A 26950-nucleotide genomic window follows, 5' to 3' on the forward strand; every position below is an offset into this window, starting at 1 on the left:
AGAGGGAACACTGAGAGAACACGGAGGGAACACTGAGGGAACACTGAGAACACAGAGGGAACACTGAGAACACTGAGAGAACACTGAGGGAACACTGAGGGAACACTGAGAACACCGAGGGAACACAGGGGGAACACTGAGAGAACACTGAGGGAACACTGAGGGAACACTGAGGGAACACTGAGAACACAGAGGGAACACTGAGAACACAGAGAACACAGAGGAAACACAGGGGGAACACTGAGGGAACACTGAGAGAACACTGAGGGAACACAGAGAACACAGAGGGAACACTGAGAGAACACAGAGGGAACACTGAGAGAACACAGAGGGAACACTGAGAGAACACAGAGGGAACACTGAGGGAACACTGAGGGAACACAGTGGGAACACTGAGGGAACACTGAGAGAACACTGAGGGAACACTGAGAGAACACTGAGGGAACACAGAGGGAACACTGAGGGAACACAGAGAACACAGAGGGAACACAGAGGGAACACTGAGAGAACACTGAGGGAACACTAAGGGAACACTGAGAACACAGAGGGAACACTGAGGAAACACAGAGGGAACACTGAGGGAACACTGAGGGAACACAGAGGGAACACTGAGAGAACACTGAGAGAACACTGAGGGAACACTGAGAACACAGAGGGAACACTGAGAACACTGAGAGAACACTGAGGGAACACTGAGGGAACACTGAGAACACCGAGGGAACACAGGGGGAACACTGAGAGAACACTGAGGGAACACTGAGAACACCGAGGGAACACAGGGGGAACACTGAGAGAACACTGAGAGAACACTGAGGGAACACTGAGAGAACACTGAGGGAACACTGAGGGAACACTGAGGGAACACTGAGAACACAGAGGGAACACTGAGAACACAGAGAACACAGAGGAAACACAGGGGGAACACTGAGGGAACACTGAGAGAACACAGAGGGAACACTGAGAGAACACAGAGGGAACACTGAGAGAACACAGAGGGAACACTGAGGGAACACTGAGGGAACACAGTGGGAACACTGAGGGAACACTGAGAGAACACTGAGGGAACACAGAGAACACAGAGAACACAGAGGGAACACTGAGGGAACACAGTGGGAACACTGAAAGGACACTGAGAGAACACAGAGGAAACACTGAGGGAACACTGAGGGAACACTGAGAGAACACAGTGGGAACACTGAAAGGACACTGAAAGGACACTGAGAGAACACAGAGGGAACACTGAGAGAACACTGAGAGAACACAGAGGGAACACAGAGAACACAGAGAACACAGAGGGAACACTGAGGAAACACAGAGGGAACACTGAGGGAACACTGAGGGAACACAGAGGGAACACTGAGAGAACACTGAGGGAACACTGAGGGAACACTGAGAACACAGAGGGAACACTGAGAACACTGAGAGAACACTGAGGGAACACTGAGAACACTGAGGGAACACAGGGGGAACACTGAGGGAACACTGAGGGAACACTGAGGGAACACTGAGAACACAGAGGGAACACTGAGGGAACACAGAGAACACAGAGGAAACACAGGGGGAACACTGAGGGAACACTGAGAGAACACTGAGGGAACACAGAGAACACAGAGGGAACACTGAGAGAACACAGAGGGAACACTGAGGGAACACAGTGGGAACACTGAAAGGACACTGAGAGAACACAGAGGAAACACTGAGGGAACACTGAGGGAACACAGAGAACACAGAGGGAACACTGAGAGAACACAGAGGGAACACTGAGGGAACACTGAGGGAACACAGTGGGAACACTGAAAGGACACTGAGAGAACACAGAGGAAACACTGAGGGAACACTGAGGGAACACTGAGAGAACACAGTGGGAACACTGAAAGGACACTGAAAGGACACTGAGGGAACACAGGGGGAACACTGAGGGAACACTGAGGGAACACTGAGAGAACACTGAGGGAACACTGAGAACACTGAGGGAACACTGAGAGAACACTGAGGGAACACTGAGAACACAGAGGGAACACTGAGAACACAGAGAACACAGAGGAAACACAGGGGGAACACTGAGGGAACACTGAGAGAACACTGAGGGAACACAGAGAACACAGAGGGAACACTGAGAGAACACAGAGGGAACACTGAGGGAACACAGTGGGAACACTGAAAGGACACTGAGAGAACACAGAGGAAACACTGAGGGAACACTGAGGGAACACTGAGGGAACACAGAGAACACAGAGGGAACACTGAGAGAACACAGAGGGAACACTGAGGGAACACTGAGGGAACACAGTGGGAACACTGAAAGGACACTGAGAGAACACAGAGGAAACACTGAGGGAACACTGAGGGAACACTGAGAGAACACAGTGGGAACACTGAAAGGACACTGAAAGGACACTGAGAGAACACAGAGGGAACACTGAGAGAACACTGAGAGAACACAGAGGGAACACTGAGGAAACACAGCATATGACTCGAATATGCAGAGATTTCTTTGTGGTTTGTCTGGATCGAGGTCAGCTCGTTCACACCTCAACTAAACCAGTCAATAAACCAGTCCAGAGACCAGGTTAAGTCCACATCCTGATCGGGTCTCGGTGTGGGGGTTCTGTTCCTGATCAGTGTGTGTTAGAGCCGCACCACAGAATAAAGGTCGATTCTACTGGAATAAACGAGTCAGGTGTAAAACCTCGTGTAGCGCCACCACCTGACGGTAATGAGCAAAGTGCTGTGAGACCGGGACACCTACCAATGATGATCAGATCAGGTGTGTACACACACACACACACACACACACACACACACACAGTCACGCAACCTGATCACATTTGAGTGGTGTCTGTTTTATCTGTTTCTGTGACATTCTGCATCTAAAAGAGCAGCTTGTGGCGTGACGTGATGTGACGCGTGATGTGGCGTGATGTGACGTGTGTGATGTTTATCTTACCGTCTGATAGGACAGTTTCTTGTTTTTTTCACTACAGTTTATACCAAAATTCACTCTCTCTTCAGAGGATAATCGTACCTGGATCTTTTTTTATCTAAAAACTGTGACTGTTATCATAAAGACTGACACGTGTGAGTTAGGACTCTTGTTTACAATAAACCATCCAAAGACCTGAGCGATGGGAGGATTTCATATAGAAACTGCAAAGTTTCAGGGTCACACAGGTTAGTAATGCACTAGATTAATTGTTCACCAACATCACTTACACATTACAGGAACTCGGCTGGGAGTTATCGCCGCGTCACCATACAGTCCTGACCTCGCTCCAAGACATTTGCACGTGTTTGGGACACTGTGTCTTTCAGATTTGAATCAGACTGACAGTCCAAACAAGGTCCTGTCGTACTGAGAAGAGAAGAGAGAGAACTTTCTCCCTTGATGGTGTCCAAGCTCTAGTGAGACACTGGGATAAGTGCATTAGTGTATCAGGGGGTTATATAGAGACATAAAGGGAGTTTTTACTCTCAGGACTGTGGTGTTATTCTACAATCAAAAGTCCCACTTTGACTCGAACACCCCTTGCACATTGTCAGGTCATCCTGTGCGGAGCAGTGTAGAATTTAACGACACACTGTAATGTTCTCAGTCCACAAACATGATGGCTTTAACCAAAATGACATCAGCGGAATTACATCATGTCTCTCCTACTAACGTTCCTCACGTCATGATTACACGGCAGGGTTTTCTTTTCTCATGTGACACGTTACAGACCAGATACGAGACCTTTAATAACTGTGTTCATGCGTTTCATTGTGGATGTCGAGATTATTAGTCTGAGTTACAAACATAACTGAAGCTGCGTTCAGAGGTCACTGATCTAATCCTGTCTGTAATATGAGTTTGAACCAAGTGTCCTTTAAAATACAGAGTAACTGGCTGTGTGTAAATGCGAGTGTGATGCGGAGGGTGTAACTGGGGAGACGTTCGATAAAAATAAAAAGAATTACATCATTTTATTATTCTTACCAGTCTGCCTCCAGTGTTACCCGACTTTATGTCAACCGTCAGGATAAAGGAACGTGATCTGAGTGATTTTGATCTGGGCAGAATTAAGAGCATCTGTGTACCTGCTGGTCTTTATAGGCAGTGTGTAGAGCGAGGCTGCTCAGATCCAGTCCCTCAGTCTCAGAATCAGCTGTTTAGTGACATTCCTGCTCAAATACAGCTGATTTAAGTAATCTGTTAATCATCAGGTTACTGGGTGTGTGAGGGTTTAAGGAGTAACAACCCTGCTCAATAAAGAGGAAAATAAATGTGTCAGTAAGGCAGAAGAAAACACCTTGTTGCCGAGAGTCCAGTGCCCGATGGCCAGACAGGTACGAGCAGACAGACGGGTACAGACACCCAGATTACTCTGTAGAACTGTGGTGATCACACAAACATCACAGAGACTAAACTAGTAGGAATACACAGCTATTAGTAACAAGTAGAAAAGACCTCATTACTGAATTTTGTGTAAAGTGAGAAAAATCAGCAGAAAAGACAGTGAGAGTGCATCAATAAGGCCATGAGGTCAATCATGTGGCAGCACACCAATGGTCAGGAGTCGCCGGACCGCTCGCGTCTGGACACGTGTTTCTGACTGCACACGTCACTCTTTACCTCAGGGACCATCTGAGCAGTGAAAATGTGCAGCTCACTGTGGACTTTCAGGGTTAAGTTCAGTCTTCTGACATCCAGAGTGAGACATGATCAGCCACCTTGTCTGAATGGAACCTTTTAAAAGTTTGACTAACATTATAATCCTGGAACCATCTGGGCATTTGTTAGCGCATTGAATAGATGTTTGTTTGGTGCTAAAACAGGACCTGTGTCTCTTCAGAAAATGTTGGAGCTCTGATGTGACCTCCTGGTGTCAAATGGCTGGTCTGTTTTCTTCAGTTAGTTATGCAAAGCCAAAGTCTAAACTCTCGTCTCTGGCCTTTGACATGCAGGCTGGACTTCACACGAGTCCTCAAGTGTTTAAGTCGAGTAACAAATAATGGAGGTGCGATCAGTGTGACGTGTGGAAGGCCTCCGCCTGGTCTGTAGAGGTAGGAGAGTGCGCGCATACACAGACACACACACACATGCAGACACGCTAACAAAACTTGTGAATTCTGTACAAACCTTGTATAAAAACACCACATTCTATCAATCAGGATTTTAATTATGTGCATGTGTAACGCATCAAAAATCAGTTTCTCAGACATATCAAAAGTCATGACTGATATTTTACATTCATTATTTCTACAGTTAATAAACATCTGCAGATATCAGGTAGGTTGATCACAGTCTGACCAGATCCAAAAGATTACATGGTGTGGAGGATTTATTATGTAAATATAAATATATAAGCTGATTTGAAAATATAAAACAGTTCAATAAAGCAGTTTCCAGTGTGTTTAACCACAAGATAATACTTTGTCTACATTTCAGTGACAGTCTTTGCTTTAAACATTTCTAAATATGAACAGTCAGTTTTCTGCTGAGGAGAGTCTAGATCCAGAACATCATCAATAAACTCAAAGTCTATACAGGAAAATACACAGAATACAAAACACACACACACACACACACAGCTGTGATACAGCACTTCAACTCTGTGACTGAATTCTTGTCAACTTTCAGAAGTCCGTCCACAGAGTTAAGAGCCGCGATTTGTCAAAGATAAAAACACAGAAACCCAGCATTTAATGAAAACGTGAACACGACACAGACTGGAGAAAAAGGAAAGACAGAACTTTAAATTAGGCATCGATACGTTCAGCAGGTGAACCATCTGTATTGCTCTAAAATACTGTTTACAATACTGGGAACACTTCTGAGTTCTGGAAGTGCATGTGAATACTGCAACAGAACAACACACACACATACACACACACACACACACACACACACACACACACACACACAAATAAGCTGAGTGCTGTTGTGATTGCTATCAGAATGAAACGAGTCAGTTTTGTAGATCATAAGAAGAAACTAAGGAGACTAAAAGGTTGTTGTTTTGTCAGATAAACAAGTCTAAAGAAAACTTGTAAAAGTGTATATGAGTGTGAGGCAGGGAACAGTTTCAGGCTGGGGAACGAATTCAGAGATTCAGTTGGGCGTGTGCAGTCCACGGTACAGAAATGCTCTGATCACCCTTTGACACTTTTTAGGAGCCATACTATTCCAAATTATAAATAAACTAAATATTATCTATAACCATGCTGTACAGAAGCACTAATGCTCTACTGCGACTGTTTTACCAACTACGGCGGTACGTTTCGGCGGCTGCTCAGAATGTGGGCTGTTAATTTACAGTCTGGTGAGTCGACAGAGCCACAACCGTCACGCCTTGGGGTTGTTGTGGTTACGTTTAGTGAATGCCAGCAAAGTGGACACTCAACTATCTGGTTAACGCAAACCATTAAACTCCACGCACAGCATGGGTGTGTCGGGTTCTGCGTGTGCGGGCGCATGTCTGTGAGAAGTAATCTCAGCGCAGCCAAGATGAAGGAACCCACTGAGGCTCCGTGTCCAGTTTGTTGATGAGGCGCAGCAGCTCCTGATACGCCTTGTCCTGGTCAGTGTTCACAATCGCAGCATCAAACAGGTGGCCGAAGTTCTGCTCCATCTCTCTGGCCTTCTCGATGATGTCCCTCAGCTCCTCCGGCTTCACACGCAGACGCAAAGGAAACACACACGTTTAAGTAAGACTATACATTTTTATCTAAATATGAATATTTTAAATTATGTGAAAATTAGCTCGAAAAGCATTTTAGCACAAGGATACCATTTAAAAGAAAGGGGGAAAAAAAACAACAAACACCCTTTGGTTACCTTTGGGTTCTTGTTATCTTTCGCTAAGAGGGCACGCAGGCGCTCCTGGGACGGCGGTGCGATAAAGATTATATACGGCTTGAGGTCGGAGCTGCGCAACACCTTCAAAGACTACAGAATAAAAGATCAACAGTCACTGATGTGCTTTATAGCTTTTACGTGCTGCAGCACCTCACCTTCATCTCGCTCTCTCTCACCTGAGTGTGCAGACACAGGAGGCAGATCTTCCCGCTGTTGATGATCTGCCGCACAGAATCCGTGCTGGTGCCGTACAGGTTCTTCTCAAACTCTCCCGACTCGATGAACTTCCCCGCCGCAGCATCCAGCTCGAAGACCTGCCGCGACACAAAGTGGTAGTCTCGCCCGTTCACTTCGCCATCCCTGCGGTTCCGTGTGGTGTCTGACAGGAGAACAGGTTCTAGATTAGTGTATTAGTGGAAGAGTCACGTGCAGAAATGACTCACATGTAACTCAGAACGCACACATGTGCGCGCACACAGCACGCTGTACTCACGAGGAACGGCACCCCCAAAGCGGTCAGGGTCACTCAACAGCAGTCTCTGTCTCAGGTCGTTCTGCCCGCAGTTCGGAGGGCCAATCAGGGCAATGGGGCGTTTGCGATTGGCTGGCTGGTGATACAGTGCCATCTCCTCGTAGGTGAGAATTTCCTCGTTATCGTAGTCTGAGAGAGAGTGAATGATCGTTAACCAAGTGATAATTAAACTGTTTATGTAAGACTTTTAATAAAATATAAGACTTTTTAAAAAGCAAATTACACACACAAGCCAGCAAGTTATATATAGGGGGCACTAATTTTGAGAAAACTCGAACAGGTGGATGTTTGTGCTATTCTGGACGTGGTGTCCAAACTGAGTGTTTTTTTTTAAAGAAGAAGATTATGTTTCTATTCATGTATAAATAAGGTTATCAGCATTAATGCGTTAACGCTCACACTTGGTCTAGAAATTTGTTAAGTACAGAATCACTAGTGACCTGCGACGTGCACTACGATGTGCACACACAAAATGGTTACAAAGCCCTGGGAAACCCCTAAAACCACCTCTGTAAAAGTTACATAAGCACCAGATCTCACACTCGCCGTCTCTATACTGCTCGTCCTGTACAGGGTCACGGAGAGATAACCAGGAGTGCAGGAGGCAGGGTACACCCCGCACACACGCTCATACAAACATTATGGGCAATTTTGGAAATGCCAATTCGCCAACTCTGCACGTCTTTGGAAAGAAACCAGAGCACCTAGAGGAACCCCGCTCCGCAACCCAACCCCACCCCACCCCACCCCACCCCTTTAAACAGTTCTAACTGGAGAATTCAACTTAGGTCAGTTAGGAGTAGTAAATGTAATGTTACATATATTTATGTCTGAAAATCTATTTTGAGCATGAGGACACAAAAGGTCAAAATCAGTACAGCACCAACGGCAAGAAGGAAGTGTGTTCCCTTATTTACATTTCAATTCTGTCATCAGTTTGTTTTTAATAAGAGAAACCCAAAGGCCTTCGTACAGAATGAAAAGGCATTTCTGGTATTTCCCCTCAGTCAATACTTTATCATATGCGTTTGTTTTGATGTACTTTGCATTTTCATTTAGATAAAGTTACATAAACACACTCACTATACACATTATGAAGACTCGCATCTTGTGTGTATAATCCCGTAAGGAATCACAGTAATGAAGGTAAAATAAGAACTGACTCACCGTCTGTCTTATTTGCGTTATACAGCAGTTTCTTCCGCTTCTTCTTATTCTTTTTTGCACACCACAGCTTTCCTAATCAATAACATGAGATTGTGAATGTTGGAACATGAATAGAAATAATTATAATATTCAGGCAAAACAGGACAAAACATTGTATATTAGAACTTTAGGTATAACAAGTGTGTGTTCAGCGTACCTGATTTTTCAGGCTCCTTATCTTCTTCTATCGTTTGTTTCATGGCTTCTCTTTGTTGCTGAAAGCTCTTACCTGTACATAATAAAAACACAAACGTCAGCATGTGGCAGTGAGTCAGAAAGTAAAGCTCAGTCTGATTGGGTGAGGAGTGTTTCTGATCTGCCATCCTTAGGTCCACCCACACACCCACAACGGGGTTCTAGGACACTCAAGGACGTTCAGAGTGGGGGTGTAAACCCGCTCTAGCGTTAACTGGCCACATGCTTCATGTTGGTGTTGTGCTAAAAGGTGAACCTGTCTGGGCCTGTGTGAGAGTTATCTTTAGGGTTCTCTCTGAATTTGTATCCGTCCTTCTCTTAGGGCTGATCAGTCTCTCTGTACCTCCTACTGAGAGGAACCCTAATGATGCTCTGCTGACTGTGCTTCACTGTAGGGACGGTTATTGGCGAGTCAGTTAGCATCAGGCTTCCTCAGCTAACCTCTCTACTATAATGTCTATAGAAGTATTTGTGAGAGGTGTGTCCTTCTGGCAGGTACTCTCATCTCTGCCCTCAAAGCTGTTAGCGTGTCCTTTAGGTTCTTGGTCATCTCCCTAATCAAAGCCCTTCTTACTCAGACACCGTGTTTGCCCAGACATGCAGCTCTATGGTTGTCTTCCATTTCACAATCATGGAGGCCACATTGGTCAAACTTTCAGATTTTTTTTTATGTCCATGTCCCCATCAATAACAGTAAAATTGTGTCCTACAAGCAATTCTTTGAACTTCACGTTTTTAAAAAAAAAAATTTATACAGTCCACCATGCCCTGTATGTACACGTATGGGCTTTTCTAAACCGCGCCCAATCAACAGAACTTGACATGGCTGGACTTCAGTTCTAGACAAAGACTGCAGATCAATTTAAAGTGCTTTAGCCAAGGGTCTTTTGTACTTGTAAATTTTTGATAGATGTCTCTTATGAATAAACATGTACATTATTCTTAATTTAAACACATTTTGGATAAAGGAAGTTGCCTACATGTTGACAGATCCAGAGCTCATACAAAGAGATACAGATTATTCACTGATGGTGATTTGTCATTTCATAAAGGGCTGTAGAACATGGCACAGGTGGTTCTCAATCTTTATTTTCCAGCCTTGACCCCTCTGCAGGGAGTAGTATCTCAAAAGGCATGACGTGTGTTAATATGTAAGATAATATGCTTTGTGCTTTCTGTGATTTAAAGTGCCACAGAAATAAAATGAAATTAAAGAAAGAAGAAATGTGCTGGTGATGTGTTGCATCTAGACACCTATCCTTACTGATGTCATTAGAATCAGGTGCACTCTGTTACCTGGCACGAGCCCGGCTAAAGGCTGGTTCTCTTCATCCCCGTCTCTGTAGGCCTGCCACCAGTTTGGGTCGTCCTGGCTGATGATGTGTAAAATGTCCCCCTTCTGAAAGCACAGGCCCAGCTCCCGGCACGGGACATACGGGTCGTCAGAAGGGTCATAGTCAAAGTGTGCCTTCACATGGACCTGGGGAGGTAAACCACAGACGATGTGAAGAAAAACTAAATTAAAGCTTTTAATCAGCATTTATATATGGGTCAGGATCTAGTGTTAAACCCACCACAGACTCTTTAATAGGAGGAGGTTTAGTGCTTAGGCTGGGAATCAAAATAAACGTCAACGTGCCGTGCATCTCTGCCTGCGAACGCACAAATAAACCGTTTATGAATATTATCAACAAATGTATACATACTTTGATTAAACTACATCCACAATGTGTTTTAGAATTAACCAAAAATCTTTCCAACCCTGATGCCCGCATCTTTTATTCCTCACCAGAATATCAAACACTTCATTGACATCTTTGCCACGAATCTCGACCCCGTTAATCTCCAATATCTCATCGCCTTCATGAAGCAGACCACTGTGCTCTGCTGCCCCACCCTTCACAATCCGGCTGATGATTACACTGTCCATGTCGTTTCTCACCGTGGCTCCCTGCACAAACACACACAAGGTTACATCAGCACCGGGAATGAGAGACAGCAAAATAAGATGTAAAGCCCACCAGGACAGTGTTCTCACCAGAGGGATGTCCTTGGCCTTCTCTATGCGTACGATCCTGACAGTCTCACCTCCCCACTGTGTGAAGGTCTCACATGGATTATCAAGTGGACTTGCAGGCTCTGGCTGCATCTCCTGCTCCGCCACACTGTCATGGGCCAGCATGAGGGCCTGCAGGGAAAAAGATCATCACGGCATGCTCACACCTGGGGTCGAGGAGATGGGTTTTATTGCCATCAGCCATGAGAGTGTAATCACATACATGAGACCACGTTCAGAACACGGACTGGGTTTTAGACTTTAGAACAAAGATAATCTGAGAGTTTACATCACCAGAGGAAGAAGGTGTGTGAGAGGTACGAGCAACACTGACCAGCATGTGAGGGCTTTTGAGCAATGTGCTCAAGTCCAGACCCTCCTTCTGTGAGCTGCTCTGCAGCATGACCTGGACCTGAAAGGAGAAAAGAGGTTTCTCTTAAATACCACAGCTAAAATTAAACCTAATCTGTCCCAGTTTGGGGAGGAGAAGAGAAATAAAGTCCGCTTAAAACTCAGAAATGTTTATGAGGAACTTTGCAATACCTGTTTATATAGCTTTTGTTTTAATGGGATGGGAAACATCACACAATAAGAATGCAACGGTTTGATTGATGATGTCAGTGTATGTCACCAACTTCATAAAGCTATTACAAGGTAGCACTACCACTTGTATTGAAATGTGTAGGAAGAAATTAAATAATAGAAATGCTATTTTAAACAACATTGATGGTTTCTTTATGTTTCTCTTAAATGTGTAAACTGTGGATTTAAAAGCAGTACCAAGTGTCCCAAAATTCTCCAAACATAAAGAAAGATAACAATTTTAGCTGCATTTTATTTTATTGTGAGAGAAGAGGATGCAGAGGATAGGGTTAAATGGAGGCAGATGATTCGCTGTGGCGACCCCTGAAAGGGAACAGCCCAAAGACAAAGAAGAAGAAGCTGTATTTTATTTTATTCCCACAAAACCCTCTACGTTACTTATTTTTTGCTGCCCTTTTTCTCACTCATGTCACTGTTTAATACCCATCAGTATGAATAAGGCGGGTAGGTTTTATTCTCTGCCTCCTGATGACTATTTTTTCACCACGGATTAAGTCTTTGCACAAAACTAACTGTACGCTGATCAACACATGGAGTTATATCCTCTAAACTTCATTAACCTTTAAAACTACTGATAAGACACTGCCTTAAACACGGCAGTACTAAGATACACAGAAAACACTGGTCTGAAATACAGCATAAAATTATGAGAGTCTCAAGGCGGGTTTCATGTGCTTCACACACACAGGTGGAAAAGTTACACACAGTTTAAGTGACACCACCTTTATGTATGACCCTGTTTTTATTAATTTGAACATGTCATCATTTTAATTTTAAATTATAGTCATAATTATTATTATTATAACAATGTTATGATAAAACAATGTGTATAGTAAAATAATATTCTAACAACAACAATAATAATAACATATTTGAGGGTATCTGACCTCCTGCACAAGGCTCTGTGCGCGGTCTGTGAGGGGAAAGGGAGGACTGGGCCGGTTCATGTGTAGAGCCACAGCATTGTGGATGTTAAAGGCTTTCTGGAAGTCAGGCTTCTGTACAAGCTGAAGGACAAGATCCACGTCCTCCTGACTCTGAGCGTCACCCAGACAGTGCTGTACCTGCTTCAGAGACATGAGCAACTCCTCCAGGTCTGTCAACACACACACACAAATCAAATAATTTTAAGACTGCTCAGTTAGACATTTAGCACATTCATTAAATGACTCTCAATTATTCAACCATAAATAAACGAGTAGTGCGTGTGTGTGTGTGTGTGTGTGTGTGTGTGTGTGTTGCCTCTTTACTTGGGATTCAGTAAAAAGCCTTTAGTGAAAAACTGTATAATCCACAGAAGACTAACAGGAGAATTATTTAATTATTATAGCATTATTAACAATACAAAATCATTATTAAACACACAACCTTTGCCGTGTGACTGCCTTTAGCTTTGCAAATTCTAAATGAAGACCCTGCGTGTGTGTGTAAGGAGTTTACACAGGAGGAGGTGGAAAAGGAGTTTATTTGTGTGGCGCTAACAAATCTTATGTCCTACTTTAATGAACTAACGAAACAGACTCCGCCCTCCAGAGCCGTGCATGAGAGCATGAGCCAATTTACAAGCTGAAAAGTGAAGATATAATACAGACGAGAAGGAAACAGAAAGTCTGAGAGAGAAGATGAACAGCACCGCCCCGGCAAGGAAACATTTTTTAATTAATCTAGTACTTACAAGGGGCCCTCACTCCCTTTTTTCAGGAATTCTTCCACAAACAACCCCCCCCACCCACCCACCCACACACAAAAAGTGTGTCCTAAACCCAGAGAAATGCCACTGCAGAAAAAAAAAAAACGGTCCTGTGTGCGCACCGAGTGTGTATGAGCCTCATAATGTACTCACCAATGTAGGTGATTTTAATTCACCTGCATAATACAGTGTAGTCTCAAACTAAACCCTATAAAGTACTGGGTTCACAAAAGAAAAAATCTAAGTTCTGGAATGCTCCAATCAGACCTGAGATCAAAATCCAATCTAAATCGGCAGAAACACTTTAGTTGTCCTGTGTACAGGAGATCTGCTTACAGTTTAATAGATCTGGTGTGTTTCTGGCAAATTTAAGGTAATTAATAATTTAAGAATTTTTGCAAAAATTTTTTGCAAGCAAAGAGTGTGCACACACAGGCACAAAAAGAATAAACCTAAATTAGAAATGTGCATTTCTCTGCAGGTAAAACACACACCTGGTAACAGACCAGCTGTTCATCACCTAGCTGTCCACTTAATTTTGGTCCCTTTAATACAGAGACACATAACAGTGACTGTGCACTCAGTGTCCACTTTATTAGGAACACTGTAGACCTGCCTATTCATGCACCTTTATAATCAGCCAACCATTTGGCAGCAGCTCAGTGTAGAAATGATCTTCCGGTATTTTCACACAGAACAGGTTCTTGTGTTTACCCAGAATGGTGTGAAACACAAACACTGGTCATTACTCACCCAACAGTCGTGGTGACCCACTGAAGCCCTGCAGCTGCCCCAGGGACATGCCAGGACCCTCCAGAGGATCAAAGGTGGGGTTGTCAATGCCCACCTTGGGGTTCTGCGCTAGCTTCTTGAGGCGCATGGAGGAGTTGACTTCGAGCTCTAACCGGTTACGGCCCTCCTCCTCCCTCCTCCTGCGGTCCTCTTGCTGTTGGCGTATGCGTTCCAGCTGGGCGCTGCGCCGTACGGGCAGCGTACGGGCGCCTAAGTCACCCGGGCAGTCCACAGCCATCTCCCTGTGCCAGTGGCCAGACGAGTCCAGGCCGTCGCTGGTGCCCGCCGATTCTGACTCGCTTACGTGGCCATTCATGTGGGAGGTGGTCATAGTGCAGGCATATGATTCACGTGGAAAGGAGTGTGTGAGAGATGTAAGGCTTATGAGGGACATGTTTTGCATGATCGGAACTTTGAGGCCATGACATCCGGGTCAGAGAGGTTCTGGCACCTGAAGAGAGAAAAGCAGAATGAAGCCACACAACAGTAACACTTAAGGCAGAAAGAAATCAGGAAGGTGTTTTGAATTACAATAAGAAAAGAAAAAAAGAAGAAAAAATAATAGCGCGGGTGCACAAAGAAATCACAATACTAACATTTAATTGTTAGTAGGTTCCAGCAGGTTCATGTTTCTGCCAAAATGCACCTTGCTATATCACACATTCCTGAATCCCTTCACCTGCTGAACCACACACACACATATAGATTCCTACTATGTGCATATATTTACATGTGTAATCTTTTCACTATACTGGACATCTGTTGTATTTTTTTTTCTTAAACCAAACATGTACTACATGATGTGTAAGATTAAACAGTCAGCACACACGCACACCAGTGACACCAGCACTCATCTCTGAACAGGATTAGCCTCATATCCCCGCTGATGGCAGATAAACGCACAGCTATGTTCTTTCGGCCAGAGGGATACTGATAATACTGTCTTCCAGAATTGTAATCCTGTAAAGCCTCAGATCTCCTGACAAAATGACAGATTAGGTTTACATCGGGTCTGATGTCACACGCAGGAGCTCGACTGAAGAGATAATATGCATGTACGTGATGTACAAGCTCATGTTATTTAGTAAAGAACTCAGGTTACAAAAACACATTGAGGGCAACGGAGAGCTTCACAAACCAAAAAACATGGGCAGAGACACACACCCCTTCAGATCAGGGCAATAAAAGCTTAGCTAGGTTTCATTTTCTGTATAAACAGTTTGAATGGAACAAACATACACTACTTCATTATTAGATATTAGATACAAGTTCACAAGTTTAATCAATAGAAAATAATTTAGCACACTTATTTAAGCAATGATTATTCACGCTGTGTTGTATTAAGCGATCATCACAATCAGAGTGACCTTTTTTAAACTCTCTGTATTGCTACAGCTCTAGTCTCCACCTATAGGTGTGAGTAAATGTGTGTAAGCATGATGATGTGCTATCTCAGGTGTACTCTCTCCTCCACAGCTCCAGAACTTAAATACACTGAAGACACCAAAATAAATGAATGAACTAGGAGATCTCTCACCTTCAGTCATCTTTCTAACATATTAGGAGAGTCACATCATGTAGCTCAGTTCACAGTTCAATTTCATACATTCTCAGTTATTTACAATTTTGATTTGAACGAAACAATGCAACAACAACAAAATGGGTACACATGGGTGATTTGCATGTCGGATAGCAGAGTCAGATAATGGTTGTCTAATGGAGCTTAGACTACTTGTTTTACATTTAACATTACTTATGTAATAAAACAGTAACACAGCTATATCTTTAATCGGATAACTTTTCTTTTACTCTGTTTTGCTTCTTCTGCTGTGTTGGAGTCTGAAACCCTGAACAATAATACCTAATGATAACCTAACCCAAAGGAAAACTGTATTTTGCACTGTGTGTGTGTGTGTGTGTGTGTGTGTGTGTGCTTACGTCTGTGATATATTATACACAACAGCTTTAAGCAAAACCAGTAACAGCAGGATTAGCCGTTACACAATAGACAGTCGAACATAAACAAGCCTTCACCTTGACTGACAACTCAACCGGCCAATCACAGCACATCATGAGAAGAGGGACAGGAAGCAATAAGCAATACACCAACCCAATCCAGTTACTTATTTATATCTACTCTATAACAAGAATGTCAAATCGAGATAAATTGCGTAGTCTGTTCACACTGACATCTAAACCAGTGCGATAAAAGATGTTTCTCACCATTAAGACTATTATGCTTTTTACTTCCTGTGTAGTAATAATCACGTGATTGTAGACGACCTATCTGGAGTTTCAGTTCTACGGTTCTATTGCATTAGACACATTTTAACAAAAGAATATTTACTTTGTGATTTTCACATTATCACGCTGCACATCATATTTCTCCCTGATAAGGCTTTGTGACACAACACACCGTTACACCTGAACTAACTACTAAACTAAACTACTAACCCAGACCTGATCTAATGTCTACAGGCTACCCAGTGTGAGTCTTACTCTTCACTTACTAATGGTGCACTGCAGACTTTTATCCAGACTAAATGTTTAACCACATATGAACTGGATTAAGAATAATTCATAAAACAGAAAGTTCGGCAAACCGAATATAAAGCAAGAAGTTAACCTCGCCCGTGCTGATTGGTGATGGTTTTAACAGGACTCACTGTGCTCATGACACACTTTATACTTAAATTTGATCTTTATCATGATATAGATTGCTCGTGTACACACATGCCAGTAATTAAATAACACAGCCTGTTACGTGTGTAAAGGACCAGAGCTGTCCTTAATCCTGCATTACATCATCACATTATACATGACGCACTTAATCAGACTCCAGTACCTGAGCAGCACTGACACCCTAAGCCCAGCTCACTATCCTCTTACACTCCTTAACACGTTCACCAACAACCACCCCGGAAAGCAAAGATTCTGGAGATGAACTGCAGCCTTCAACAGAGACTGACACACCTACAGTTACGCCACACACACACACCAGCAGTAATCCCACAGGAGCGGCCCCGGTCATGTGACACACTAGTGAGAATAATAGATAACCTTTGTCCTTCTCTCCACCCCTCCTCCAAAACCCAGCGCATTCCTGCTTTTACTAGACACTTTTTGTGGAACAGAAGCGTGGGGTCCGACTAACAGGGATTACGTCTTATTAAACTACTACCTGTTCCTCAGAATCACGCTCAGGAGTATTAAATTTATACCTGTTCCCCTTTAGCCGACTCTGCTCAGCGCTTTCATGATCAACATGAGCCGTGCGTTTGAGTTCTTCAGCCAGAACCTTTCGTAATCTGCTGCACCGAACCTCATTCACCACCCCGACCCCCACCCCCAACCCTCTTCAGAGCCTTTTCTAGTGAATCAACCCTCAGCCCCTTCTGGGGCAGATTACTGTAGCATACCATTGCCTGATGCATCACCATGGAAACAAGTTTATTAGGAACTGAGGGGTCTCTCTTGTACTCGTGGACAAGAGGAGGGAAATCCCTTACAGAGACTGATGCACGCCGACACCCAGAAAGGGCGGCAGACGGGAACGCGGGGACGCAGACACGCTACACAACCGTGCACAAACACACTGAAACACAGGAAAAGGAACATGGACACAAATACACACTGTGGCCTTAGGCAAGAGTCCATGTCAGTTCACGCTTCACAGCCAAGTTATCTGTCACTTGTAGATAAACTGAGATCAGACAGCGACTGTGTGTAACATAATGAAATGAGCCTGACACGTAGTCAGAAAAGACTGTCTGATTAACAACCACCACACCACGTGATTCAGTGAAGTGCGTAAACACAAACACCCCAGACATCAGAGAGGAATGCAGATAAAAAAACGAAATCATCTAGAGGAATGTGAAGCAGCCTGGGAACCACATTCTCTAACAGATCAGACATGAATAAGAGGCCTACTGTATGTACTGCAAGAGACAGAGAGAGATTTATAGGGTAATTAAAACTTTACACAAATTTACATATGGTTATTAAAAAAATCTCTGCATTGAACTCTTTGAGCTTTTGGTCATTTAAAACTCTGACTGAAGGAAATCCTATGAATCTTTCTTGCAGTACTAAAGAGGATTACTGCTTTATCTTTACACATAGACAGACTTCAACACACAAGAGTTTTCATCCCTGATGCTCCGGTGATTTTAGTGTAGTGATATGTTTAAAGTCAAAAGTCAAAGTCCTCCTCTTGATGATCACACAGGTGTATATCGGATGCAGGTTATTGTTACCGTAATGAAAAATGCTTTAATAAACATAAAAAGAGCATTACTGCTGCACAGTTAATCAGGTAAAAATTTTAACCGTGATATGCATCTGTGCAATTATTTAACCATAAAAGACTGCAATTACTACAAGACACAAGAATTTATGCAAAATTTTGTCAATGATGTAAGTATTTATTTCTTAATACATTTGAGGTGATTATAAGTTATTTGCTGTTAGCCTCGATAAATACATCGGAATATAAAATGGTGGATTTTAAAGTCAAATCAGTTTAAGCCTGTGTGTCAAAATGTCACTGACTGCTCACCTGACACCCACTCACAAAGAGATTAGAATTAAACCATAAACATGTTTTCTTGGAGAAGAAGATGAAGGACAAGGCTGTGTCCCGCTCGCTGGTGAACGCCTCCTGATTTCTTATACACCACAAGCTTAATCACATCTGAAGCACCGACTCCACCTCTTCACAGCACACCACTTAAAGCACGTCTCAGGACAATAAGGAACGAGCATCCACAGACCATCTGCCACTCAAGAGTGTAAGCAGGCGCGTTAAGCTCCGCGCTGGCACACACTCCACTAGTGCAGAAGCTAATACTGCTGTACTCACTTAGCACTGACGTTTTTCTTACAATTCACAAAAACTGTTAAACCTTCTAAATGAGATCTGTTAAAACCACTCTCCAACCGGACGTGCTAATATGGAGCTACAGCAGGATCTGTCTGAGCAAGCAGCTTGTACAGCAGGTTTACGAGTGTGTGCAGGTGTTTCAAGCCCTGACAGGTGCAGGGAGGCAAATCCGACAGGTGTGTCTTTTGCAGACTTGCCAACCAAGTAAGAGCATTAGTTCTCACAATAAATAACCTAATAAAAGGAACTTAAATGTATGTTGTTGAAGATATAATCCCAGAGATAATAAATATAAATATTTCCTGCATACTTTGTTACAAACCTGAACACCATAACATTACATTTTTATCATGTTCTCTCTATTTTATTGTCCTACACATAGACACCTCAAAGCATTATAATCCTTCCTTGTCAAAAGTAAACATTTGTTCATTTCAGTCACAGGGTCCCCCTCCGTTCTCATGACTCCAGCCATCACCCAGACCTGAGTACCTCAAGCTAAAGCAAACACTTCGATCCCACAGCAGAGGAATAAAGCAGCTCATTCAGTGAGTCACGCATGGCTGTCCTTGACCCGGTGATTTTAGCGTACAGCTTGCTCCATGTGGAAAATCAACAGTAGAGAAGTGACAGGGTAGAAAGAAGGGCAGATCACCCACAAACCCAAACTGTGCCTTTTAAAAATTAATCTCAATATTAAACAATCCTCCTTTGACCTCTGTGTTACAGGAAATTCATTTATACTATAAAGGCAAGAGGAGACAGATAAACATGGCCGCTGCGTTTTTTCTTTTGAAGAGAAACAGACTAGGAGTGTTATCTCCTCAAAAGCGCCTGCTTAACGTTCCAGCTCTTCTGTCTTACGTACCAAAAATTCCAGATTCCAGTGCCTCCAGCATCGCAGCAAGTACCACTGAGTACCAGGAAATACAGGAAAGAGCAAATTAGTGCACAAAACTAGGGCTAAAGCTCGGAGTAATGAGGGGTAAAATCACGCTAATGTGTGAATCCACAGAAGCCACGGTCAAGTAACAGAATTATAATACAAAAAATTTTACCCATTACATTACACGTAGACAGAATTAGGCTTTATTCTTGTTACAATTACATTATTTGTTTCAAATCCTACATTTATTATTTACCAAAGCAGAAACTGAACCTTTTAACACAAAGAATAATGAAGCTTTTAAACCAACAGGTTTAAATAAAATGTGTGATTAGGAGCTCAGAGCAGAGCTATAAATGAAGGTTTTCCCCTGAATATTTTGGACGTAGGCACTGATATGATACGTAAAGCTTGTGAAAGGATCTTGGGAGTTTCTCACAGTAAGGAGTCGAGCTGATGTTCAAGAGCGTTTGAATGAGGAACACAAAGAGCTGAAAGAGGGGCTGAATAATTAAGAAGACCAAGAGGTGAGAAACCGTACCTGCTTTCCGATCTTTCCTGTGTCTCCCAAGCATTAATATTCACAAGTCTTTATATCACAGTGTTTTCCGGACAAATTTTTTTCAGGCACGGCAGCAAGAGGACGATGAAGGTTTTGTGCACACGAGCTAAAAGTTTTGGTTATTTATTTCTCACACAACACGAGACGTTTGCCTGGGAAACTCCATGTAAAGGTCGAGTTAAACAAGAAAAGAGTTACTAAGATTTGTTTATTGTACACAAAAACCTGCCGAAGCTACCAATTACTTCACAACCGAAGAAGTTAAAACTATCATTAAGAAAAATAATTAAATAAAAAATCTTAAATCCACATAAAACATATATCAAATAAAAAATATAATAAACTCCCAAGTGTGTGCAGACTGCTATTCAATCTAAATTCCCCTTAACATGTGTTTTACACCCATTAAACCCAAGCTGGGGGCAACGAAAACATGAGGTAAATAAAACCACCCCACTATTACAGACATGAGGGCATTGTACTGTACCCTGAGGTGAGGTGCGTTTTGTATCTTCGCTCTTTTGACAACTCAAAAAGTGTAGGTGGTTTACAATTGTCAGTCAGCTGCTATTAATTCGCCGAGTGTCTGTATTTGTGATATTTGTGAAATTGAATAATCGTCTTCGCCACTTGGGTTCACCTGTTTTTCTAAGCAGAGCTTTCAGAAACTATTATAAAAATTATACAATTTCCTTTGGGATTAATAAGGTACTCGATCTATCTTTTTTTTCATGAGCAAATGAGATTAAAGCAAGAAGAAGACCCAGAGAGAGGCACCTGACACAGACTCCAAAAACAAAATAATTATTTCTGTAATCAGTGTGTACTGTATCCGATAAATATCTTAAAGACCAGGCAAATTTATTTGGTGTGTAGATTAGCTAAAGATTTTTTTTTATAGTCAGCGGGATTGTACCGTTTTTTGTGAGATGTTGGCAATTTCCTACAAATCATACTGCACAAAACATTACATAAGGACACACCAGTTATTTAATTCATATGACCTAACATGCAGCAAGAACACAAAGGTAAAGAACAGCACAGCCCTGACTCAGGCCAAAATACCAAACGTAATACATAGTGCCTTCATTTTAATACGATGCACTGAAGCAGCACCCTCACTGACCGTCACAGTTAATGTTTTCATTGTTTATTAATAAAATGGAGATTTATCTATCAAGGCACATTCAGCTCAGACGGCATTAGGGGATTAGATATTTTCACAACATCGTACAGAGTGCTGAGAGCGTACTGCGCGCTGTACTTATCATACCGTATCATCTGAGCTGATACTCAGGAAAACAGCAGGAATACGAGTGTGATATAGCTTTTACAGAACAATTCTGTAAACAACTAAATTTAGACCACAGCTCTATAGTCTGTTACGGGTTGCTGTAGTAACATACAGCCTGATTGTACACCTGTATGAAATGTAGAAATAGAGTAAGTAACTTATGCCAGAATACAAATAGTGACTTGTGTAAGTGCTTTCACACTGAATATCAGCACTCTTAAAGATTAGTGGTCTGGAGCTCATTGTTGTTTAAATAATCTCAGGTAGCTACGTTTATTATTTGGGACGATTTCATCTGAAAATTATCAAAAATGCAACAAGGATGTTTTTGCACACAAAGCGTGAGCTGATTATTAAAACTAAAGCAGGATGTTAAACTGTAAAAACCTAACTCATAGGACATTAATATAACATCACATAAGCCTCACTGTGGGGACACTGGACACGATCTCAATCAGTGTTCAAGCGCTATTTGTTTCCCCGTGTGTGAATAAAAAACACTGGTCAGTCTGGTCTGTGTAAATATTAATTACATTTCTGCAGACCAGGTAAGAAACTTTTCATAGAAACAGAATATTGTTCCATTATCAATTAGTTGTACAGGCTGAGAAAACTACATTATTGCCCGAGCTCTTGGTAGAAATACTCCCTGCAGTCATGTGCTGCCAGCTTTTACTCAGGACTTAGGAATGTGCTGCCTCGCATACTTTTATCAAAAAAAAAAAAAAAGGTCCAGAAGTGTTTCTTTCTCCCCAAATTCAATTGAAGTGACTAAGACATTAAAAGCTTTTATATTTTATAGAATTCAGGAACAGCTTTTGGTTTTAACAGAGCACTCCATGGAAATAACTTACACTAACTCTACTCTTATTTACTGTGCTGATTCAATTTCTCACAGCAACTTTATAAATATCTCAAAATCAAATTTTGTTACAATTCTAAACAACCTTAATAAATTATTTGCTCCTACCATACAGGATGTTGTGTGAACAGTTTAGAGCACGCCACCTGAAGGATATATACACACCTGAAGGATATACACAAAAAGCAATATTTTACCGACTCAAGTCAAACTTATCTCTATATAAAGATCTTCTGCCCCATCTCTACTAATTACTTAATCCTGGGAATGCTTATATTGACCGTTTAACCGTTAACTGAAAGAATTAATTTTGACCGAGCAGTTACACGGTTTAAAATGTTATATATATATATATATTTTTTTTTTTTTTTTTGTATTATTAGTAATAGTAGTACTGCAGTAGTGGTAGTATAAAGTTTTGCGGCATAAATATACTACACATGCGCTATTTGTTAGCTCATGGGGCGTTATCACGTGCAACCACACATGCCTTTAGACGTATTTTGCCGGACAAGCAAAATGAAGCGAGCAAAAAGAGATGGCTGCTATTTTTTAACCGAAAAAAAAAACTTGGTAGCCAATGTCTGAATAAAAATTTGCCTATGTCTGATCGTCAAAGCTTCAAAGGTATTTCAGCGTGTTTTCGTTTTGTAATTTTAATTTGTTATTTAAGTAAAAAATATTTAGTGAAGGCTTATTTATTTTATTCTTTTTATTTATATTACTTTGTTTTTCTCCGTTATCGAAAATGCTGCAGGTGTGTGAAAATTTGACGATGTGTGAATCCAGATTCTGTTCTTGATATGTTCTGTGTGCTGTTGTTTGCACATGTTGAAATAAAAACTGAATTTTTTTTTTTTGCATATTTAATCAGACACTCTTCAGTTCTATTTTAATTCAATTCTAATTTAATATTCTAATCTGATCAGTTAACGATTAATGTTCGGATAACGAACGGTGGTTGTCGATTGAGAAAATTAATCGAAATGAGCATCCCTACTTAATCCAATTAAAAAAATTACAATTATTTGGAATGTTTTAATTTATTAGAATAGACTTAATTGAGATATTTTAAAAATGCATACATGTATACACACAAGTATGGCATTGTTCGCTTTTTTCCCACCTTTCGTGAACCCTTTTTCTTGACCGAATAAACAGAGATCATGTCTTTCACTAAATGAAATGCCAACACAAGTGAGACATGACCTTGGGATAGTCTTATCAAATTTTAGTTCCTTCTGTGTTTATGGAGTGACGTCTGCAATAGAAAAACACACCACCCATGGCATATATATATGTATATTGTACACACTGTGTAACTGATTTATATGTAAGAAGTTTTGCATTGTATATTTCTGACACAGTGGCTGCCGTGGTGATTTAATGAGGAAGAAACTCTGGAGTTGGGAAGTACAGCCCAGTGTGACTTCTCTGTTGTGGTGGGATGTCATGTCAGAAAAGTAACACACACTCCATAGCCTGTACTATTTGCTATAGATAGTAATGTTCTGGCACAACTAAGTGCGCCTGCATACCTACAAGCAGGTATGTTCAGTCGTGTTCAGGAAAAGATGGCCAGGTTGCTACTGGTTAACAAGATAGGAGAATTTCATATGTTTATAATTTAAAATAATTTTAACACTTCACTGTAATGAAAACCGCGAGTAACACAAAGGTGCATACTGAACTATTATGTTTTTGTACTGTTACACCCCTAAAATGCTATGTATATAACTATATACACTGATGAGCCATAAGATTATGACCCTGGACAGGTGAAGGAAAGAGCACTGATTATCTCCTTACACTGCTATTAGGTAGCAAGTCAACATTCTGTCAACAAGTTGTGTTAGAAGCAGAAAAACGGGCAAGTGTAAAGATTTAAGTAACTTTAACAGGGGAAAATAGTGATGTCTAGATGGCTAGGTCAGAGTGTCTCGAAAACTGTGGCTGTTGTAGGATGTTACTGTTCCCATATATACACATATGTGTACATGGAAAAATGCAACCCTGGACCAAAATTGGGGCAGTGGTGGCACAAATGTTTAAGGCTCTGGGTTACTGTTTAGGACAACCCGGTGATGTAGTGGTAAGCACTGTTGTCTTGCACCTCCGGTGTCCGGGTGTGTGGAGTTTGCATGTTCTCCCCATGCTTGGTGGGTTTCCTCTGGGTACTCCGGTTTCCTCCAACAGTCCAAAGACCTGCGAATTAGGATAATTGCCGTTGCCAAATTGCTCATAATGTGTGAATGAGTGCGTGTGTGTGCCCTGCGATGGATTGGTAGCCAGTCGAGGGTTGCACCACCTTGTGCCCTGGGCCTCCTGGGATAGGCTCCAGGGCCCCGTGATCCTGAATATGGGATAATGCGCTATAGACGAGTGAGTAAGTGAGTTGCTGTTTGGAAGGTGGTGGGTTCAAGCCCCAGCACTGCTTACCTGCTACAGTTGAGCCCTTAAAGCTGTCTGTTTCAGGGAGTGCTGTATCCTGGCTGACCCTGACCTTTGACCCCAGCTTCATAACTGGGATATGTGGAAAAATCATTTGTTCCTGTGACAAATTATCTTATTTTTCTTATTGTTTTTTAAAAACGTTGTCAAGTTGAATTCGTTTGTTAAAATAAAAGTGCATTGTAATCAACACTTAAGGCAGTCCTGCAGTGTGACGTTTTTTGGGCCGGGCACTGAAAACTGCATGACACACTTCCACAGAGACTTTACATAAGTCGTGGGCTGATTTTCCTAAACCAAAACTAGCTTTTTTTTTTTTTACATCTAGTTACAGAAAACAAGTTCATCTGCATAGTCATTGTTAATGATCACAAAATCTGAACCTGAAGACGTGTGTCACCGTCGCGTCCACGTTACACAGTTCCCAGACAATCAGAACTCCCGAAAAAAAATTGGAGACTGATTATCTTTAAAAGCTCTGACACCTCCTGATAGAAAGGATCTGGTACAGGGACAAAGTGCAGACCTCGAGAACAACCTCTAAAACATGTGGAAAACTAAAATAATCCGGACACAGCTAAAGAGTTTACACTTCACATTCCAGCCATATTCATGAACAATAGTGAAAAAAAACAAACAGATTTATCACTAATTTATAAGTTCACCCCACCATGACGAAGATAATAACTGCATAACACCTGAAATTAACGTACGCTTGTGTGTAGTTGGTATCCCAACCTGAGATTGGATTTTAACAACAAACAACTCTTTAAACAGTACTTCTGAACCGAAACTGTCTTCAGGGTGTGTCCGTGTGAAACCAGGTGAAGATCCTGGCAAACTCACAGCTCGTTTTATCAGCTCTGGGTCTCTTCACGGCGTAACTCAGGGAGATTAATGGAACAGATCAGCGCTCACAGAGTCCCGCAAAAACCCCTGACCCTCACACTGACCTGGGCATGGAGACAGGAAGAGTGTCCTGAACACACACACACAGGGTACAGGTCGGTACCCCCAAAATACAGGGGGTTATGTATTTAAACAACATTGATTGATTTGCCTCACAGAGCACACACACACACACACACCGGGTACAGGTCGGTACCCCCAAAATACAGGGGGTTATGTATTTAAACAACATTGATTGATTTGCCTCACAGAGCACACACACACACACACACCGGGTACAGGTCGGTACCCCCAAAATACAGGGGGTTATGTATTTAAACAACATTGATTGATTTGCCTCACAGAGCACACACACACACACACACCTTACAGGGGGTTTGAATCCTGTCACTAAATGGGTTTTTATTTCTTCTCGTGTTGTAAGACCCCCCCCCCCCCCCAACATACATACTTATGTATTCTATACACACACACACACACACACACACACAAACAGAGCTCTAACACTCTTGTTAAACACTTTAATCCACTACACACACCCTGACACACACACACACCTGGATGGAGGAAACACTGTCTCTGCGCATGCGCTTGACTTCACACCGAGCGAGCGAACACACACATACACACACACCTTCACTACAGTACACGGTGTATCAGTTTAATCTGTATTAATCAGTGTGTTAATCAGTGACACACACTTCTCCTCGAGCTCGTGAGTTATCGTGTTGCTTTACTAGCCGCTAACTAGCTAACACGACTAGTCGCACTACACTAACCTGTGTGTAATGAAGCGCTGATTATAATCTGTGTAAATTACTGCAGTTTAAAAGTTTACCAGGGTAACCAGTATCACCTCTCCTAACCAGTCCTGAAAAGGCCGAGCTCAGCTGAGTTTCCCTCAGAACCCGGAGCTAACAGGCTAACAGGCTAACACCTCAAAACCCCCCTCCCCCTCCCCCCGCCCCGCGCGCTTAGCAACCTGTTGCTCAAGAACTGTACAACCAAACAAACACTTTTATTATCAGGTAAAAGTGAGAGAAGAGAGAATGTTGGCGGTTTACCTCAGGGTGTGGAGTTATTTCCTCCCGAGCTGCAGGTCCGAGATGATAAAGTGTGAAAGTGTTTCAGTTCCTCACGAACAATGTAAGATTATCCGATGCGCTCGCGACATGCTGGGAGTTTGGAGCGG

The 26950-nt window shown here is 42.2% G+C and overlaps 1 protein-coding gene across 5 annotated transcripts; it reads right to left on the minus strand.

Annotated features, from left to right (window-relative positions):
- Positions 1–5300: 5300 nt before the first annotated feature.
- On the minus strand, positions 5301–26950 carry pals1a (protein associated with LIN7 1, MAGUK p55 family member a). Of its 5 annotated transcripts, none has more exons than XM_053509402.1 (15): positions 26823–26941; positions 25696–25802; positions 13871–14360; positions 12315–12523; positions 11159–11236; positions 10807–10956; positions 10558–10719; positions 10343–10420; positions 10065–10248; positions 8731–8802; positions 8535–8606; positions 7329–7496; positions 7012–7214; positions 6815–6925; positions 5301–6647 (listed from the first exon to the last, which is right to left on the minus strand). In XM_053509402.1, the coding sequence occupies exons 3-15, from the start codon at positions 14310–14312 to the stop codon at positions 6471–6473; spliced, it is 2106 nt and encodes a 701-aa protein (XP_053365377.1). In that variant the 5' UTR covers positions 14313–14360; positions 25696–25802; positions 26823–26941; the 3' UTR covers positions 5301–6470. The 5 variants fall into 5 exon arrangements, with proteins under 5 accessions (XP_053365377.1, XP_053365375.1, XP_053365376.1 ...); XM_053509400.1 differs by having other exon boundaries at positions 25696–25828; XM_053509401.1 differs by lacking the exon at positions 25696–25802 and having other exon boundaries at positions 26823–26950.

The sequence above is a fragment of the Clarias gariepinus genome, chromosome 13 (assembly GCF_024256425.1).
Source record: "Clarias gariepinus isolate MV-2021 ecotype Netherlands chromosome 13, CGAR_prim_01v2, whole genome shotgun sequence".
Classification (NCBI taxonomy): Eukaryota; Metazoa; Chordata; class Actinopteri; order Siluriformes; family Clariidae; genus Clarias; species Clarias gariepinus.